Here is a 22,647-nt window from a genome sequence, read left to right on the forward strand (position 1 = left end):
AACAGTGGTATAGTCAAACCAATGATTTATTGATCGAGGAAGATTTCTGGTTGTTGCAGATATTTGTTATTAGTTCAGGTATCGTGAGAAATGATGGCATATATGCATAAACTTGGTGATTTAGTAACTGGAGTTATCACCCTTCTTTTAATCTTTCATGCTGATAAAATAATAAGTAGAAAATGTATATGAAGGAAGAAAAATAGAAACTGTTCTGCAAAAACTATTTTTTTTGAAAACCAGATCAGTAGAGAAAACCTTGCTCTGTTTCCTGACTTTGGTGATAAATATACTGTTTCAAGCTTTTGGTTAACCAGGAAGACTTGTACTATTGACAGTAACTTTTACAACACAATAAGATCAACATTGGAGACTGACATTACCGCTGGTATATGTAATAACAAAGTCCAATACATTGTTAACAAAAGAAGGAGAAATTTATTTAATATGAAATTTTTGGGAATCGGATATAAAAATACAAAGATTGACAAAATCAATTCAAATTCATTTGACATAGAATATGCATGCATAAAACAAAGCCTGGAAATTTGAGACAAGCAATTGGGCAGCAAGCACCTACTTTCTAGGAAAACTGACTGCCACAATCCTTGCTCAGTAAACTCCACAGACCAGTAAAATTTTACTCTGGCACTCCTGTTTATATCGTTTATTACATTTAAAGCATTTATTGCATAAATCACCTGGATTAACACGCTCACACAGCCAGAATGATGTGTGGTCTACATGGAAACCCCTCTGATGTAGTTTGGATTCACAAACATCTTATAGATACATGTATGGCATATTCTTCCCCATATAGCTCAGAACTAGACTGGCTTGTTTTTCTTTCTCGGTAGATTTTTACTTTCATCAAACCATTATATTCACATACTTGATAGCTCTTCTATCTTGCAGGGCGATTTCAACTCTGACTGCAATTTTGACACAACATAAAACAATTCTGTATTATTCATCAATATAAAAATCAATAAGTCTTGCAAATATTTTGATTGAAAGTTTCTCATAAGAACATCCATAATTATTACCCAATAGAAATTCCAAAGAAGGTGGGTAGTTTGCAGAATTACATCAGGACCTGAGCATGTATTTATCAAACTCTTTCCATTACAGGGAGAGATATCAGCTGAAAAATGTTTTCTACATCGAGATCAACCAACTTCATTTGTTTTATATTCTATGAGCTAAAAGAAGCATAAATTGGTTTGAACACACAATTACTACCTGAGGATGATAATTACCTTGGAAATAGGACTTTCCAGATCCCCAATGTCCTGGCATATTTAGCAGAATATGCCTGTGATATACTGGTGTCATGGTCTTGAACTGTGACAACACTTGGCATGTCAGGAATATCTGGCCAAATACGTAAACCTATTTTGTTGTTGTAATTTAATATCTGGTATTTTTGAAACTAGAATTGTTACAAATGTGAACAGCGTCAGCTGTATTTGGAATTATCTATTGTGAAGGTGTGCTTTATACTGGGTTTCTATTTTTATACAAGTGTTTCCTATTAAGCTGAAAAAACTTCTGTTCCATGTGGTGTATACACATATCGCCAAGTTGGAAAAACATTAAGGTATTTTGTGTCATTCAACACTTTTCACACAATATTTTTATAATTAAAATACATTGTATACAATTCAGGACATAACATTTGTTTTAAGTGAGAACATGTCCCATGTACCTACTTCAGTGGGCTTATCAACCACACTACCAGTCGACAGATTTAGGGAATGTTTTAATTGTTTCACAGGGATCGAACACAGGTATCGTGAACATCTGTAGTACATACATACATACAGACTAAAAGGTAGGGATGAATGACCAGAATCCCTGTCACATTTTGTGTAATTATGTCTCTAATGCCTTCAGCACTGTAACATTTGAAAAAGGTGAGTGTTATAGGTAAAAGTGAAGAAATAGTTTTAAAATACAGACTTAAACAGTGATTTGCATTACACAAACATACAAAAGTGAACAATTAAGAAAACCTTTAGGCTTTCAATCAAGACATAAGTTATAAAATTTTTAATCTTTTTTTACAAGGGTTCAGTTGTTGGGTCTACACATATCTTGACGGTATACCTGGTGTTTCCTGCTTGTGAAAGTCCAAAGCAAAGAATATGGCATGTTCCCAAATGAGACCTGCCTGTTTGTTTGGACAATCGAGCAGGCCTAGCATTGAACTCAACAAGTAGAGGAAAGAAGTGTACAACTTGTTCAAATAAACATCCACAATTGTAGGTTCTTTTATGCAAACATTCAACAAATGCCCCACAAATACATACAAGCATTGCTTGCAACACACACGTTTTTACTGTTTTCAGAAGGTGAGCATTGCCGTTAATTCATATAATAGTCTTACATTTGCTGTCATAACAACAAATTTAACAAACCTAGAAATAATACATTTACTGAACTCTTGGCATCACATCAACCCTCTGTTTGAACCATATGGTATTTTCCCCCGTAACTATGTACCAATGTACAGTGGTACATGTGTAATGTTCTCCCCGTAACTATGTACCAATGTACAGTGGTACATGTCTAATATTCTCCCCCTTAACTATGTACCAGTGTACAGTGGTACATGTGTAATGTTCTCCCCCGTAACTATGTAACAGTGTACAGTGGTACATGTCTAATATTCTCCCCCTTAACTATGTACCAGTGTACAGTGGTACATGTCTAATATTCTCCCCCTGAACTACGTATCAATGTACAGTGGTATATGTCTCGTATCCTTCCCTCTAACAGTGATAACAAGGATGTAAGATGTAAAAACTTTATACAGTACTACCTGCAGGCAGTGTCATGGCCGGCTGGCAGTGTACTTTTTCTTTAAGTGTCTAGTTTCCATTTCATTCACACTTGCCATACATTTCAGAAAATTAATCAACAACACAACCATTCTTATAAAGTAAGCACTTAACTTTTCTCCTCTCTGTGTGTTACTAGAACATTGCATTATAATAAATACACTTAAATGTTGAAATTATTTAAACAATTCCTATATCTGTCTTTTTATAGTCCTAAGGCAAGCAGCAGTACTATATGATCAAAATGCACAATGATCTATGAAAACCTAACTAAGTAAATCATGCTACTTTTGTTAATCAAGTTCAAACATTTCAACTTAAGCCTAAATTATCACTTCCAAATTCATAGGAATGATGAATGTTAAACAATGGATCTGTGATTAGACTTTGATACATCTTATCAAGCGTCAACCTTCAATCAATTTTCAAGTGCTTTAGGCACTAATCAAAATAAATAATGTATTGCTATTTTTGACACTAAGTAAAAATCTACTTAAATAAAACATACACATCAGGTTGGCCACAAGCTGAAGTATGAAGTGTTTTAGTTTGTCAGGCCAATATTCTGTGCCACCTGGATCAACCTAATAAATAACTGCAGCCATGATGTTAGTTCCTCGTTTGTCATAAAAACATATAAAAATAAACAAAATCACAGTGTCATGTTAGTGTAGGATATAATAACACATTTAACCTGTTACATTTCATACTAAAATGATTTATAGATAAATTCAGCAAGTACCTTGTAATTTATATTTCTAATTTGAAGTGACACTTTTATTGATGGAATTAGTTCCCAGGAGACGTGACAATAGTGTCTATACTGGGGACTGTAACACATCAACTATTACAAATAGCTGGATACATTTCCATTCTAATTATACACAGACATTCATAAAAAAAACGTTCAAATAAAACATGAAATGCTTTCATGGGTGTAATGGTAACCCAATTTTGTTCTGATCAATGTGAAGTGAACACGAAATGAACACTTGACTAGTAGTGATCTTTCAGATTCTGTAGTATAGGACAGCTGGAACAAGTATATTTTAGATAACTGACTTATAGCAATGCCATTGATTAAATCTTGTGTCTGTGATTAAGGCATGTGTAAAAAATACTCAAGTTATGACTAGGACAAGGAATAAAGGACATAATATTATGATCTTCAACATTTACCGTGACCTTTGATAGCATGCAAATAGTCATTTGAGTGTTTGCCTACAACACAGATTTAGGAAAGGTACTATTGATTCTAAGGACATTGCTACCTATATACCCCCAGTAGATTTATATGGTAAAGGTTTGTCCATGCTTTCCTTGTTAAAATTATCAAGAATGTCATAATCTGATGAGGATTATTTTTAAAATGCAATAATCATAACATAACAGCGGGGCACCAGTTTGATATAAGATAGACTTACCATACATAAGAAGTGCTTATTGAAAAAAAAACTTTTTACATGTATGGATACTCCATAATCATACAATATTTTTCATAGAACAAAAAAACTAAGTATCATACCTGGTTGATCAATTATTATTTGATAAAATAAAATGGCATATCAGTTAAAAGAAGAATTGTAAAAAATTCTTGAAACAATATCTTTAGTTTATATTCTGATATTATGGACATGAAAAATATCAAAATTAATTTAAAAAAAAAAAAAAAAAATGCCAGGCAGGGTGCAGACAGAATTCTGATATGTAGGTCATGCAAGACTTGCAGCATCTATTGAATCAAACTTCAGACAAAGCAAATAAAGTATAATACTTCTGTCATTTATCCACATCAATAAAACTGTCAATACAATATTGTCCTGGTTAACACTTTAATAATAAACATAAAGAACATCATCATCATTCAACTCACACTCAACAATTAACTCAAGGGTCAACTCCTTGATAAAGAATAACATTAAAAACAGGTGTCAAATAACATTATCACAGTTTTATCAACAGCCATTATGGATTTATTATGTTCAATTATATCTTAAATTATTATATATTAATTCAGCCTTCAAGTATGTACAATTATAAATTAAAACTTAAAGATTTCTTATATTGCAATCACATGTTATCTAACAAATCATTTTCTTGGGCAATATTAGCACTTTATGTATTTCTGTGATTGTATATACACATGATATATAATTTGCACAATGTTTATTCAGGCTAATGATAAATTCAAAATAGTATAAGAGGGAAAAAAAATCATTTTTTCTTTTTTTTAAAACCCAACATTTTTAAGGGACAAAACTATAAATCAATGATAATATGAAAAATACTACAGAGAAGTCAAATCAAGCAGTCCCCTATCTATGTTTCTGATATGTGGTTGATGATATCATATCATTGGATATTTCCAAAAGATTTTATAATGTAACAGATATGTTTCATGAACTACTTCCCTTAGTTTTACCCAGGGGGAGAGCCCTGCAATTGGTCCACCTTAGTGATGCACACTGTGATCCTAAAGTTGTGGCCAATTCCCAAAAATGTCTCCTTGAAATTGATGTTTGCAGAAAATCCTTTTTGATGTCTTTTTTTTGTTTACTATTTTAATTTGTGTTTATCTTTTTGATATCTAAATTCATCAAATTAGATACCAGGATATGATAACAATGTTACTGTAAACTTTAACACATTACCACAGCTTACATTGGTATAACTAGTATTAACATCAGATATTAACCCATGGGTATAGCCCTTCACAGACAAATACGGAAGCTCATGGGTATATCCCTTCATAGACAAATATGGTAGCTCATGGGTATATCCCTTCATAGACAAATATGGTAGCTCATGGGTATATCCCTTCACAGACAAATATGGTAGCCCATGGGTATATCCATTTACAGACAAATACCATAACATTTGGGTTTAACCCTTTACAATAAGGAACCCCTAGGATTTTCCCGTGTTACACACTGTACACTTGTTTGTAATACTGTATAATAAGATATTTTTGTGGGGATCAATTTTTGTGGTTTTTCAAAAGAAATTTTATTTTGTTGACACATGGTTTCTTGAATTTGAATCAAAATATCTACTTATTTTCACGTTAACAATATGTGAACAAGAATTCATGGACTAAGAGTACTTGTGAAATCAACAGAAATAAATCGCCCACGAAAATTAATGATTTTACAATACTTTTTCTAGACTATGGGATCATTTTCAATAAACCCTGTGTTAATTTCTTGTCTTTAAACAAACAGTCAACAAGAATATTTTTCAATACAAAAACTGAATAAACCCATATGCACAACATCAAAAAAACCCCTAAGTGTTTGTCTACAGATAACTAACAGAATATCACACATAGACTTCGCTAAAGATAAACAACCCTAGGACAAAAACGTTTTTTTCTAATCAAAACATTTTAACCAGTAATTTGTATAAGGTTTCAAAACACACATGGCATATCGATGTAACATAACATTAACAATCAACAAAAAGTTAACATAGCTCACCAACAGGTCTCCTGTCATTATAGGCAGATTATGTTACAGTACAGTGATCATGTAATAAAAAGTCTTCATGTGCTATATTTGGCACAAATGTGTACATAACACATTTGACGTAACACTTAGGTGCATAGTAGGTATTTATACAGTGGAATGGAAGGAAGACTTGGAATAGCTCCCTGTTAAGTGAGGTGTCCGGATTTCAGGCGCCGATCTTCAGGATCCTGACCTCGTGACTTTTCTGGTAATCCTGAAAACGATGAATTTTTGGTGCGGTTTTGGGTGACACCTCTTGAGAGGACTTGTTGTTGTAGTGTGGCAGATAATAACTAGCTTCATTTCATGATGACATGTGGATAACAATAGGATGAATGATGTCTGTGTTGCTGTGACGTCTGGCACACAGCCACTGTACCAGGATGATGGAAAGGTGATACAGGAACACCTATGTATGATGAGGTATGTGTATGATGAATAAGTATGTACAGTTCATATGTCCTCAATCTTTAAATGCTCTATCTTCACTATACCTCTCTTTGAACCAGCTCTGAATTTAGCTAAGTCTTTCCGTGTCACCATTCCAATGGCCTAAAATAAATAAGAATTTACATTAAAACCAGACATCAATCATCTAAATATGACAGTGTCATTAACGAGGGTTTCTCTACTCTTTACATGTTATTTGATTTGAAATAAAAACTGAACAGTTTAAGATTTCTTCATGAATCACTGTGGAGGTACAACAGTGAATATGTAGTATACTAGAGTTTGGAGTTCAAATTAACCATCCTGACCTACATTCTCAAAAAAATATACAAGTCCTTCATATTTTGAAAGCAGTGCTTTAAAATTTGATAGGAGAATCATATACTGTACCTGGTTCTTTTCATTTACAACAATTAAATGCCTCAGACCAAGTCCACGGAATAATTTGAATACTCGTGGCAGTGAAAATGTCTGAAAAAGCAAAATTAAACATTTAGAACAGAACTTTGACAAAATCATTCTACCATTCAATTAATCTGAATTGAAAACTTCAGTTAACTCTACAATATGTATTTTATTACAGCTACTGATTTATAGGGTTACAGATGATATGGTATTGGTGTATGGTGATTCTACAGTATAAAGACATTGTGTTACAAATTCTATATATTTGTATGTAGTGTTACATGCCTATTCACTGGCTACAGATTCTATGGTACTGGTATATGGTGTCACAGATTCTATGGTTTGCGTTATATAGTGATACTTACAGATTCTATGGTACTGGTATATGGTGTCACAGATTCTATGGTTTGCGTTATATAGTGATACTTACAGATTCTATGGTACTGGTATATGGTGTCACAGATTCTATGGTTTGCGTTATATGCTGATACTTACAGATTCTATGGTACTGGTATATGGTGTCACAGATTCTATGGTACTGGTATATGGTGTTACAGATTCTATGGTACTGGTATATGGTGTTACAGATTCTATGGTACTGGTATATGGTGTCACAGATTCTATGGTTTGCGGATTCTATGGTACTGGTATATGGTGTCACAGATTCTATGGTACTGGTATATGGTGTCACAGATTCTATGGTACTGGTATATGGTGTCACAGATTCTATGGTACTGGTATATGGTGTCACAGATTCTATGGTACTGGTATATGGTGTCACAGATTCTATGGTACTGGTATATGGTGTCACAGATTCTATGGTACTGTTATATGGTGTCACAGATTCTATGGTACTGGTATATGGTGTCACAGATTCTATGGTACTGGTATATGGTGTCACAGATTCTATGGTACTGGTATATGGTGTCACAGATTCTATGGTACTGGTATATGTGTACTGGTATATGGTGTCACAGATTCTATGGTACTGGTATATGGTGTCACAGATTCTATGGTACTGGTATATGGTGTCACAGATTCTATGGTACTGGTATATGGTGTCACAGATTCTATGGTACTGGTATATGGTGTCACAGATTCTATGGTACTGGTATATGGTGTCACAGATTCTATGGTTTGTGTTATATAGTGATACTTACAGATTCTATGGTTTGTGTCATATAGTGGTATATGGTGTTACAGATTCTATGGTATGGTTTGTGTCATATAGTGGTACTTACAGATTCTATGGTTTGTGTTATATGGTGGTCCTTACAGATTCTATGGTAATGGTATATGGTAGCACAGATTCTATGGTACTGGTATATGGTGTCACAGATTCTATGGTACTGGTATATGGTGTCACAGATTCTATGGTTTGTGTTATATAGTGATACTTACAGATTCTATGGTTTGTGTCATATAGTGGTACTTACAGATTCTATGGTTTGTGTCATATAGTGGTACTTACAGATTCTATGGTTTGTGTTATATGGTGGTCCTTACAGATTCTATGGTAATGGTATATGGTAGCACTTACAGATTCTACGGTTTGTGTTATATGGTGATACTTACAGATTCTATGGTTTGTGTCATATAGTGGTACTTACAGATTCTATGGTATATGGTGATACTTACAGATTCTATGGTATATGGTGATACTTACAGATTCTATGGTATATGGTGATACTTACAGATTCTATGGTATATGGTGATACTTACAGATTCTATGGTATATGGTGATGGATTCATGTAAGGCCGTAAGTCCATGATGTATTCTCTTTCCTCTTCCTCTATTTCTATTTCCTAGAAAACAATATGTAAGTTTTAATTATCACAACGTATTCATAATGTACATATGCCCTTATGTATCTCTAAATCTTAAAATTCAATGGTCGAGGAAGTCAGTTGGCATGCTGAATGTGTGACTAAAGTATTTAAATCCCCTGCCCAAAATGAAGTGGGTGGACTTTTGTTTTCTTTTTCTATTACAAGGTTCTTACAGTGTGAGAAAACCATAGTACCCAATAAAACCACACGATGGAGAAAGTAACCCCTATATTATTTCATGGCCACTTGGTGAATCAAATCCTGAATGTCTAGGTGAAAGGCAAAAGTATTATCACTGCACCACCAAACCATCTATTTTGTTCCTCAATGAGAGGATGTTTAATACTAAGGCCAAAATGACTTACAAGTAATGGTAATGTGTTGGAATAGATACTATGAGATAGTTAAGTAAATCAAATACAGATCCCAAATATAGCTATAACTGAAGCAGATCTATATGAAAAATGTTAATTCAACTTACATGAACTTGGAGGTATACTGGATAAAAATTTCTGAAATCTTTCAAGCGTATACCTCTAGGTTGTGGAGTACCTGCTGGGCTAAATATCTGAAAAAGAAAATGATTTCAATGTATGTTGTCCTGGTTTGTCAATGAGAAATGTCTACTTCATTCTGAGGTAACGTTATACATATATAGCAAACTTCCTAACAGATTTCTTACATCATTTACATTTAACCATTAAACTGTCTTTTTTACGGAATTTATGACCATTATAATTGCCAGCATGCAATCTAGGCGTTTTCCTTCAAATGTCTTACCTTTTTTTTGAGAAGTACTAAAATTTGTGATCTTAATATAAGACCCTTCAGTTTGCCTTTTCCTGGGAACTGAAAGAAAAAAAAGGACACATTTTTAATATTGATAAAACAATTTACACTGATCTCATACAATACTAGTACGTGAACCGTGTATATAACAGCACTATTTAGTAAGATTTAGATGCTATATTGCCAGAATTTAAGTTTTATAAAGTACATTATTTATTTTTACCATATATTACTGAAAGCAACCCCTTCCCTCATGAAAATATATTGACCAAAAGTAGAGAATAGACTGATTTGAAAGTATTCCCCTGTTCATTAGGTCTGTTGTAACGTTGTCCTACCTTACTTTGACTGTAGATGTCTATGTCTTTTAGATTTATAACTATTAATTGACAATTCATTCCTGTTTATGATATTATGATGTTATTATCTACTATATCAACCCAATGGAAGTGATAGCAACTATAAAATAGACTATGGTAAATCTCTGGTCAGTTTGTGTATGCAGGTAGTTCAAGTTCAAGTACGTGACTTTTTTAAAATAGAAACTATAAATTTCTGTCATGTGATAATTCAAACCCTTTCTTGTTTCACTTACAATTTGAATTTTAAATAAACATGTCTTGTGGTACAGTAAGTGTTTCAAAAGATGATTATACAATAATCAACATATCGTTATTAGAAAATAACATTAACGATTGGTTGTTTCCTGCCTTGCTAGGACATTTTAAACAATCCATCATGGTTTTCGGTAATGCCAACTCTGAAAGTTTGAACTCTAAGCTACTTTCACAAGCATAATTCAAACAGGTTCAACAATACTTCTTTGATTTTGTTGGGACTGACGGAAGGTTGATCATATTGTGTTAACAATTCTGTAGGTTATATACTGACCATTGGATCGTCATCCACCACAGGGAAGCCACAGCAACACTCAGCCTTGAGTACATCCAGTATATGGCCGACTTTCTCTTTAGGCTTGAAAGATGTAAGCGGCTGACTCATCACCTCACTGTACATAAAGACATGACTAACATCAATATAACAACATCACACCCTGATCATTGTTGTTATTGGCTACTGATGGGGGAATAAAAACAATAACTAGAGCAATGCTACAATGATAAATCATGAAACAGTTCATAGATAACAATAAAGTCAATTAAAATTATGCCTTATATGGTCAATAAACTATATAAACCCACAAAAATTCTAAAACTCATTAGCAGGGGTATAAACTGCTCACCTGGCCCTGAGGTCATCAAAAAGGGGTGGAGGTTCACAAGGTAGTGGGGAGTATATAATACTGGTCCTGAGGTTGTCACAGAGGGGTGGAGGTTCATAAGGTAGGGAGGAGTATATATTACTTACCTTGCCCTGAGGTCATCACAGAGGGGTGGAGGTTCACAAGGTAGGGAGGAGTATATATTACTTACCTTGCCCTGAGGTCGTCACAAAGGGGTTGAGGTTCATAAGGTAGGGAGTAGTATATATTACTTACCTTGCCCTGAGGTCGTCACAGAGGGGTGGAGGTTCACAAGGTAGCAGTGGTATGCCACTCACTTCTACATTCATATCGTACAGACCCTGTCAACACAAAACATTCACAAGACCATGCACAATTTCATTGACCATCTTAAGCCCTCATCGGGATTTAGACCTCGTATCACATTGCTAATTTATGTGGTGATTATATTGAAGTTGTCTATTTCTCTAAATATTGTTTTTTTCCTTGGCATTCATGTAACAATTTCAGTCAGAAAACCAATAAGTAAACATTTATTTATTACGGAGAAATGCATTAAAACATTGCACATTTAGTGGCTACCTTAACTGTGTGTAGTGTAATACCTTACCGTGGTAATGAAATCCCCGACCCACTTGGATATCATCAGTACAATCATGATGGGCAATCCAAATGATATGTCTCCTGTACATTCCACTATGATGACTGTGAGACTGATGGTTGTCCGTAAGATACCACCTAGCTGACTAGCTGCACCTATCAATGCATACTTCCCCACATCCATTTGCTGTAAAATTATTTATGCTTTGTATTAACAAGTGATCTTCCAAATTAATTTATGGGGTATGGGTAATACTGTACTAAAGATTGTGAAACAAAATATCTCAATTAAAAAGCTGTAATCACACAAGTTATATTTGATGACAACAAAAACAATACCTTCTTCTTCAGAATATCTAATAATTACCACCAGGGACGTCCCTGTTACCACTAAATAATAGTTCAACTTCAAAATGTTCCAAAACATCCCCTCTTTAGTAACCTTATAGCACTATAGCTACAAGAAAATACTGAGTGTCTTCAAAAAAGCTTCAAAGCCTCAAAACTAAATGTCTAGAAGACACACCATATTTATTTTGGACAACTGAATAGACACCCTTTGGTACTAAAAAGCTGTCAATAAACAAGTCTGTAATTTCTGCATGTTTTCTCTGCAGAGTTTAAGAATATAAAGAAAAAAATATATGTCAAAAGTTGTAAGAGTTGTCTTCCCTTGTCCTGTAGCTGAATGCAATATTTCTGTGGTGGGTGACAAAGTCTAATGTATGTTCCTACTGGTGCAAGGACATTAAAAGTATACCAACATGCTAGATAAAATCAATCTTTATATAGAATTTGGAACAAGAGGTGAATTAGCAAGAACCAGGTATCCTCTCTGATAAAATTCTACATGCATTGTGACAAAGCATTGATTTATTGTAAAGTCTATGTAACTTTTATGATAAATACATCTGTAATGTATAAAAACATTATTTTGTTTTATATAAATGTGATAACTGATTTGCACTATGCAAGTAGAGGGTATTACAAGATGTACTGTAGCTAGGGTGTGTTGTACTGATGTACCTACACACACACAGGTGACTGTTAAGTGTGTACTGTAGACTGCTACACTGTGTAGTGCTCCAGTATCAGGTTACATAAGGTCTCCAGTCACTACTATACATGTATACACACATGCTCCATCATCTGTCTCATCATCTAGTGTTATCAGTCCAGTCATGCAATATTTATTTCAGCGTTTATGTTTGTCTAATTTTTTTATGATACCTTATTGCTCTATAGTAATTATAAAAAATGTTTATCAAGTTTTAGTTGCATATGTTCTTCTTTCAAATAAAAAATACAGAATCACAACTTATATCAGACGACTTAAGATATTTTGAAAAAAGCAAAATCTCTTAAGAGAGACAAACTTACAAAATTGTATCAGACACAAAATTTCAATATTTCTATAACACAAAGTAAATTGAATTCTACAATTGTTATCAGAGTCAGGTTATCTCCCCTATACCAGTACATGCGTAATTAAAGATCCCACCACGGGCAATGTGATAATAGACAAGCTCATACAACTCTTACTAAAATCTCTTATATAAATATGAATTATAAAGTTCCCATTAAACTAAACAATTATCAAACACCCTGTAAGTCCAACTATAAATATTGATTTTAGACTTGTTTGGCTATGTATGTTAGTGACACAACACAATACACCAAAGTTATTTCTGCTCACAATATAGATACACTGAATATAGTTTTCTAACACAACCAAAAAGTACTGTCAGAGACAGGGCTCCCCGATTGGGACAAAATTTAAAAAATAACAAAGGGCAATAATAAGGAGTTATGCTTCTTGTGCACTGCACTCCTTATTGTTGAGATCTATCTACGTATGGAGTTTCATGTTGATACCTCTTATAGTTTTAGTGTAATGCTCCAAACAAAATTTCAGTATGAAAAATAAGAAAGGACATTAACTACTAAATTATGCCAAAGAGAGTGGTGTTTCAGGTGCACTGCACTTCACTTCTTGGTGAGATCTATCTACCTATGATGTTTTCTGTTGATACCTCTTATAGTTTTTGTGATTATGCTCCAGACAAAATTATGACAGACCGACAAAGTAATCACTATATGCTTTCCCTTTGGGCAAATCTATATGAGTGTGAAAGCATTTTCTGCTTAGGGAGTTTAATAAATTTATAAATTGATGTTGTGTGTATTACTGATCTAGCACTGTATTGTATACATTTTTGAACACAACTGTATTGTTATATATTGTAAAAAGAAACATCTGTACAAAGTTTTTTATAACTTATGTAATTCAGATTTCAGATCAAGGGTTTATTTTTACCAGCACAAATAACCAGTGAAGAGAAAGTGATTAAAATGAAAAAAAAAAAAAAATCATTTTGAGGTAATATCAAACATTTGTGTTTTAGTTTAGATAATTCTTCTTTAATAACTTTATTTTTCCTCTAACAAGTAACTCTTCTGAACAATATAAAACATCAGTACAACATTGAGACAACATGGCACCTTCAAATCAATCAAAGTTTAAATAACCTATTTGGAATGAATGTAATTAAATTATATCACAAAAGTGTATAATTAACAAACAAATTAATAAAATCAATCAAAAGAAGAGTGAATACAACACAATGTATTTAGTACAATACTTTTATATAAGGAGGGCAATGCTGTAGTCAGACTGTATGTGATGTCACAGTATTACTTATCTTTATCCTAGATATACTGAGGGATGTGATGTCACAGTATTACTTATCTTTATCCTAGATATACTGAGGGATGTGATGTCACAGTATTACTTATCTTTATCCTAGATATACCGAGGGATGTGATGTCACAGTATTACTTATCTTTATGATGTGATGTCACAGTATTACTTATCTTTATCCTAGATACACTGAGGGATGTGATGTCACAGTATTACTTATCTTTATCCTAGATACACAGAGTGATGTGATGTCACAGTATTACTTATCTTTATCCTAGATACACAGAGTGATGTGATGTCACAGTATTACTTATCTTTATCCTAGATACACAGAGTGATGTGATGTCACAGTATTACTTATCTTTATCCTAGATACACAGAGGGATGTGATGTCACAGTATTACTTATTTTTATCCTAGACACACAGAGTGATGTGATGTCACAGTATTATCCTAGATACACTGAGGGATGTGATGTCACAGTATTACTTATCTTTATCCTAGATACACAGAGTGATGTGATGTCACAGTATTACTTATCTTTATCCTAGATACACAGAGTGATGTGATGTCACAGTATTACTTATCTTTATCCTAGATACACAGAGGGATGTGATGTCACAGTATTACTTATCTTTATCCTAGATACACAGAGTGATGTGATGTCACAGTATTACTTATCTTTATCCTAGATACACAGAGTGATGTGATGTCACAGTATTATCCTAGATACACAGAGTGATGTGATGTCACAGTATTACTTATTTTTATCCTAGATACACAGAGGGATGTGATGTCACAGTATTACTTATCTTTATCCTAGATACACAGAGGGATGTGATGTCACAGTATTACTTATCTTTATCCTAGATACACAGAGTGATGTGATGTCACAGTATTACTTATCTTTATCCTAGATACACAGAGTGATGTGATGTCACAGTATTACTTATCTTTATCCTAGATACACAGAGGGATGTGATGTCACAGTATTACTTATCTTTATCCTAGATACACAGAGGGATGTGATGTCACAGTATTACTTATCTTTATCCTAGATACACAGAGGGATGTGATGTCACAGTATTACTTATCTTTATCCTAGACACACAGAGGGATGTGATGTCACAGTATTACTTATCTTTATCCTAGATATACTGAGGGATGTGATGTCACAGTATTACTTATCTTTATCCTAGATACACAGAGGGATGTGATGTCACAGTATTACTTATCTTTATCCTAGACACACAGAGGGATGTGATGTCACAGTATTATCCTAGATACACTGAGGGATGTGATGTCACAGTATTACTTATCTTTATCCTAGACACACAGAGGGATGTGATGTCACAGTATTATCCTAGATACACTGAGGGATGTGATGTCACAGTATTACTTATCTTTATCCTAGATACACAGAGGGATGTGATGTCACAGTATTATCCTAGATATACTGAGGGATGTGATGTCATCACAGTATTACTTATCTTTATCCTAGATACACTGAGGGATGTGATGTCACAGTATTACATATCTTTATCCTAGATATACTGAGGGATGTGATGTCACAGTATTACATATCTTTATCCTAGATATACTGAGGGATGTGATGTCATCACAGTATTACTTATCTTTATCCTAGATACACTGAGGGATGTGATGTCACAGTATTACATATCTTTATCCTAGATACACAGAGGGATGTGATGTCACAGTATTACATATCTTTATCCTAGATATACTGAGGGATGTGATGTCATAGTTAGCTCCCCTATTATTAAACTGATCAGTTGACTTACTGTGTATCTATATATCCCTATTATAAAATATTTGAATATAATAATCTAGTTAATGCAACTGTTTCTGGTTAGAACTCAATTAGAATGGTAATTAATATAGACCTGTTGAATTATAAAATCACTTCAGAGAGGATATCAGTAAGATGTTTAATCATTTAATTATTTAGATGTAAAATAACAACTAGACAAAAAGAAATAAAATAGACAACGTCAAAAGAGGAATGCTTGGATACAGAAGAAACTTAAAAAAAAAAATTTTTTTTGGAATATTTAGCGTTTATAAACAGAAACAATAGTTGATGAATATCTCTGATAATAAAGAAAGAAGTAGCTTTGTATTAGGATATCAGTAAAATGTACCCTAGAAACATACAGGTGAAACATAAAGCTGGCTCCTATCTCCAGCACTTCTGTCTAGAACACCTGACAGTTCAGCTGCTCTGTAGTGTAGTTAATTCCCATCATCATTCAGAAGTTATCTGCCCATATCATTGAATTTGTCAACAGCCAATAAGTACAAGGAAGCATACATATATATTACACTACATTACACTACATTATACTAGTCATGTACCATGATGTGACTTTAACCTTTGGTCTCTTCTTGTTTAATTATGATCCACTCTGTCATTGACCTTTGGAACCAAAGATAAAACCCTGACTTTTTGTTTCATTCTGACCAACTTTATTTCATGATGAAATAATGTTCACAAGTTCAATAATACATTATTTGGCCTTGCCCTTGGTCCTTCTAACCTTGACCTCTTTCACTCAGTGATCTTGACCTTTGGTCAGTTGATTCCTTGTTTAATCAAAACTGTTTATTTCAAAAGTCATAATAATCACAAAATAATCATCAGTGAATGGATACAAAGTTTGACATTGACCTTTGGACCCAATGACCTTGACCTCTGATATTCTTATTTCATTGAACTAAATATCCTGACCAAATTTCATGTATATCAGTAGGAACTGAATTTGTGAATAGTGATTACTATAGGGTACCTGTATCTTCTATACCAGGCCCTGAGTAGTTTTATCCTTCCTAACAATTTGTACATAGTGATTACTATAGGGTACCTGTATCTTCTATACCAGGCCCTGAGTAGTTTTATCCTTCCTAACAATTTGTACATAGTGATTACTATAGGGTACCTGTATCTTCTATACCAGGCCCTGAGTAGTTTTATCCTTCCTAACAATTTGTGCATAGTGATTGCTATAGGGTACCTGTATCTTCTATACCAGGCCCTGAGTAGTTTTATCCTTCCAAACAAAGCCCTGAAGGTACACTGTAATGTACTTTAAATTTCCACAACGTCAGTTTCATTTTTACTTACTGTTGTCAATTTATTTCCCTAGTCAAAAGTTTTTAGTGACTTTTGTGCTAAGTGATAATGATAGCATTGTGATAATGTAACATCTTCAGTATATCTTTTAAACATAAAACTTTTTCTTAAGAGGATTTTTTTTAGTTATAAACTTTTGTTGTCTGAGGGTTTAAAACTGTAAATAGCAGTATTTGCAGTTTGACACAACCAGGAAGTAGTGATAGCATAAGTGTCCATTACAAGGTAAGATAAACTTAATTACAATAAAACAGTTTTAGAATTTTTAATAACCTGTTCAATATTTTGCAGTAAGTAATTCAAGAAATAGTGAAAATTATAGTGAAAAGCTAAAGCAAACACAAACAGCAAACAGAATTAAGAAAGCAGATGAGAAGACAAATAATATGCACTAGGAACGATTCAATCAACAACCAATTACATGGAAGTCTACCTGCCTTATTCAAAGACACCTGTTTAAATGAAGAGATATACTTAATGTTACAACATGCCCCTACTTCTTCTGTTGAGATTAACAAAGCTGTCTGTTATACCTATCTAATGTTTCTCAACTTTACAAATCTAACAGAAGAGGGTGCCTGGAGAGTTTGTCAAACACTTGTCACATTTTACAACTAAGTAGTTCTAGTTGATGATTTTCTCTTCTACATATCATACCTGCTGCTTTTTGACAATTAATATCAAATGATTTGTATTTTTCATGATTTTATTGAACAATGCCTAATACAAGAGTTAAGCAGACGATGAGTCATCTCAATATAACACGTAAAATATTTCACTCCGGCTATGAAGTATTTTTCCTCCTCTTTATGCGAGAACTGTCAATCGCAAGGCTCCTAAAAGTTTGGAAAGGTAATAGTTTTAAAATATACCATCCTCAGGTTGTGATAATGATATACACTAGCTGAAGTGTAAGCTTGACAACTTTTACAGAATATCTATATCTGATTTATCTGCCATGAAAGAGGTTAGATAAAACTGTATACTGACCAGGTGAGTGTTGTCAGGGAACATGTGTACCACACCAATCCCAACAAGTCGTCCCCAGGCAGCTCCAATGGCCAGGGAGGGGATGAAGACTCCGCTGGACACACTCAGGCCATACGTCCACACACCAAGGAAAAAAAACACGACAGTGAACACGATCAGACTCACAGGACCATGGGCATCTGTAAACACAATCACAGAAATACATCAAATGCTTAAGGCTCTAAATGGTTTTGGGTAAAAGGATATTTATAAAACCAGAAAAAAATTCATTATTAGAAATTCATTATCTACTACATATATATCTTTTTAACTGTAATGATGTATAGTTATCTCCCCTTCACATACAGGTTTTTGTCACTACCACAGATCATATACAGAGCCCACTGGATCACCATTTGATTATGACTTCCCTAATAAGCATAGAGTCCTTTAACATGTTCAATTGATCATGATTGTCCTGATTTACATACATGATCATGAGTGTACTAATTTACATATCTGATCATGATTGTCCTAATTTACATACATGATCATGACTGTCCTAATTTACATATCTGATCATGATTGTCCTAATTTACATACATGATCATGACTGTCCTAATTTACATACATGATCATGATTGTCCTAATTTACATACATGATCATGATTGTCCTAATTTACATACATGATCATGATTGTCCTGATTTACATACATGATCATGATTGTCCTGATTTACATACATGATCATGATTGTCCTAATTTACATACATGATCATGATTGTCCTAATTTACATACATGATCATGATTGTCCTGATTTACATACATGATCATGATTGTCCTAATTTACATATCTGATCATGACTGTCCTAATTTACATATCTGATCATGACTGTCCTAATTTACATACATGATCATGATTGTCCTAATTTACATACATGATCATGACTGTCCTAATTTACATATCTGATCATGACTGTCCTAATTTACATATCTGATCATGACTATCCTGATTTACATACATGATCATGATTGTCCTGATTTACATATATGATCATGATTGTCCTAATTTACATACATGATCATGATTGTCCTAATTTACATACATGATCATGATTGTCCTAATTTACATATCTGATCATAATTGTCCTGATTTACGTATTGTAATTGTCCTGATTTACGTATTGTAATTGTCCTGATGTACATATGTGATCATGATTGGATTTATTTACCTATTACAAGGTTACATATTATTATCCATAAAATCAGTTGACTGTGATAAGAGAATTGTTAGCTAACCTTTCTTCCCTAAAAGGAAGAAGTACGCATTGGATATCATTTACAACTACTCTGTTACCATCCTTTTATTTCTTTAACAATCCACAAAAATCACTAAACCCTCATATACTATCAGCAGTATTTCTGGCTGTAACGTACCAAAAGGATCATGGAGAAGAGCCTTGAGACAACCTTCTGGAGTGGTGAGGAATAGTAATGACATACTGTTGTACTTTCCGTCCTCACAATGTAACTGAAAACAGAATAACATCTCACTGAAACTAAAACAAACATTGCCTGGAATATGTCTGAATGTCATTAGTAGTAAGGGAGCAGACAGGTAATTTTTTTCTTTTGACTCTATTTTTGGTATTTATGATGACCTAATACATTGAATGTACTGTAATATAGACTTTATGGTGTATCATATTGCCTGTGATGACAAATATTGACTATGACGTCATATACTGCCTGTGATCACCATTATTGCCTGCCCCTGATGACCTAGATATATAAAGCCTGATATAACCTATTAAAATCTGTTACCTGTAACTGAACATGATTGGGGTATCTCAGTCAAGGGCTGAGATCCTGTAACATAATCCCAACCGAGGCATTAGCCAAGGTTAGGATGTTACAGGATCTAAGCCCAAGAAAATACAAACAACACATTTTACAGTGAAGATCTTTCTTATCTAAAACATCAGGAATATGATTGATTAAAAAGAATATCGTTGAAATTCTGATGACATAACCTACGTTTTTGTTGAAATGCAAGAGTATAGGTACCACCTACATGTGGATAATGCATCAATGCATAAAAAAATCCGCAAAAACGCATGTATGGGTACTAAACAGATCGGAGAGACAGAAAAATCTAGGATGGGGTATTATGTGGGATATGCCTCTCTGAGATTCAAGAATATATAGTCTGACAATCTACATTGTCTGTAATGACCTTTATAATAAGTCTTATGATCTATATTGCCTGTAATGAACTATTTAATAAGACTAATGACCTATATTGCCTGTGAAGACTTATATACCCAGACTGATGACCTATATTGCATGTGAGGACCTTTAGTATCTGTGATGACTCACATCTCTAGACTGATGATGGACGTTGCATGTAATTACCTATATCCTAGACTGATGACCTCTATTGCCTGTGATGACCTATATGCCCAGACTGGTGACCTATATTCCCAGATTGATGATCTCCAGATTGATGATATACATTCCCTGTGATGACATATATTCCATGACTGATGACCTATATTGCCTGTGATGACCTATATTGCATATGATGACCTATTTTGTCTGTGATGACCTATATGCCCAGATTGATGATATACATTCCCTGTGATGACATATATTCCATGACTGATGACCTATATTGCCTGTGATGACCTTATATTGCATGTGATGACCTATTTTGCCTGTGATGACATATATGCCCAGATTGATGACCTCCAGATTGATGATATACATTCCCTGTGATGACATATATTCCATGACTGATGACCTATATTGCCTGTGATGACCTATATTGCATGTGATGATCTATTTTGTCTGTGATGACCTAAATGCCAAGACTAATGACCTATATTGCTTGTAATGACCTATAGTGTCTGTCATGATTTACATCCCTAGACAGATGACAGACATTGCATGTGATAACCTATATCCTAGACTGATGATCTATATTGGTTGTGATGACCTCTATGCCCAGATTGATGACCTATATTGCCTGTGATGACCTAAATTTCCTGTGATGATCTATATTGCATGTGATGACCTATATTTTGAACTATTAAAAGTTAATATGTAAGTTAAATTAAACTATCCAAAACTGTATTCTACTAGACATAAGTCAGACATGTTGTCCAGAAGCCAGAACATACTTTATGTTAATAATCTATCACACATGTCCAGTATACATTCGCTCCCGGGTTAATTACATAAGCTTACCAATACCGTCTAGCAGGACAGGTCAGCAAAACCTTAGCTTGTCGTAAACCACCTAATCTACCACTATGTGTGTGCATTAGACCATGTAAATAACTCATGTATTATCCACTTCTTGTTAGCAAATATGTAATATTAGATATCAATGTCTACAAATTTTAGTATAAATACGACTAGGTTTCTAGCCAGTCGTCGAATCGGTTCCTGAAGGCATGCGAGTGTACCACCTCTCCATGTCTACACACAATAAATTTACATCAACCTGAACAGCGTTTGGATTTCTTCATCTCCACTCAACACTGCACCACTCTTCATTCTCAACAAAGAAGTTCACCCACTACACTTTATCGGACACCACATCACTTTATTGGTCCCGTGACTTCACTTTAATTTCCTGTGATGACCTATATTGCATGTGATGACCTATATTTCCTGTGATGACCTCTATGCCCAGATTGATGTTGCCCAGATTGATGGCCTAAATTTCCTGTGATGACCTATATGCACAGACTGATGACCTACCTTTGAGGTTATTGCATGATCATCATATGGGTTAACAGATGTACATTCATTGGTTGCATACATCAACAAAAATCCTATGACTGCTGACACCATGGCGACCACTCCTGCTTCTATAACCTTGATCCATTTCTTTCGCATATATCTATAAAGTACACACAACTTACGATCAAAATCATTATACATTAATAACTGCTTTCATACCCCTGCAATCTCTCATCTCATATCAAACAGGAAACTTAGTTCCTTTGTCACATAGGTAATTTTCTTCTTTATTTGTCTACTGAAAAGTGCTCTTTAATTTCTTCATTAGTGATATATTGTAAAGGAATAAAGACAAAAAGATTTCAGTAATGAATGTTTTACATAAATACACTATAAGCTTCTGTATGTGC

At 33.9% G+C, this 22,647-nt stretch overlaps 1 protein-coding gene across 1 annotated transcript in view; it reads right to left on the minus strand.

The window, feature by feature from the left end:
- Positions 1-421: 421 nt before the first annotated feature.
- LOC132554898 (H(+)/Cl(-) exchange transporter 7-like) overlaps positions 422-22,647 on the minus strand; it is a 76,983-nt gene continuing 54,757 nt past the window's right edge. The window contains exons 13-23 of the mRNA XM_060219229.1: positions 22,256-22,397; positions 19,925-20,018; positions 18,508-18,686; positions 11,677-11,853; positions 11,322-11,407; positions 10,715-10,832; positions 9,815-9,883; positions 9,516-9,602; positions 8,927-9,010; positions 7,190-7,270; positions 422-6,901 (exon numbers count right to left, since the gene is read on the minus strand). Coding sequence (XP_060075212.1) covers positions 6,803-6,901; positions 7,190-7,270; positions 8,927-9,010; positions 9,516-9,602; positions 9,815-9,883; positions 10,715-10,832; positions 11,322-11,407; positions 11,677-11,853; positions 18,508-18,686; positions 19,925-20,018; positions 22,256-22,397 — 1,216 coding nt within the window. The 3' untranslated portion in view covers positions 422-6,802. The remainder of the gene's footprint in view (positions 6,902-7,189; positions 7,271-8,926; positions 9,011-9,515; positions 9,603-9,814; positions 9,884-10,714; positions 10,833-11,321; positions 11,408-11,676; positions 11,854-18,507; positions 18,687-19,924; positions 20,019-22,255; positions 22,398-22,647) is intronic.

Source organism: Ylistrum balloti, unplaced genomic scaffold, assembly GCF_031769215.1.
Source record: "Ylistrum balloti isolate Yb309-2 unplaced genomic scaffold, AGI_CSIRO_Ybal_v1 Utg370450, whole genome shotgun sequence".
NCBI classification, from domain to species: Eukaryota; Metazoa; Mollusca; class Bivalvia; order Pectinida; family Pectinidae; genus Ylistrum; species Ylistrum balloti.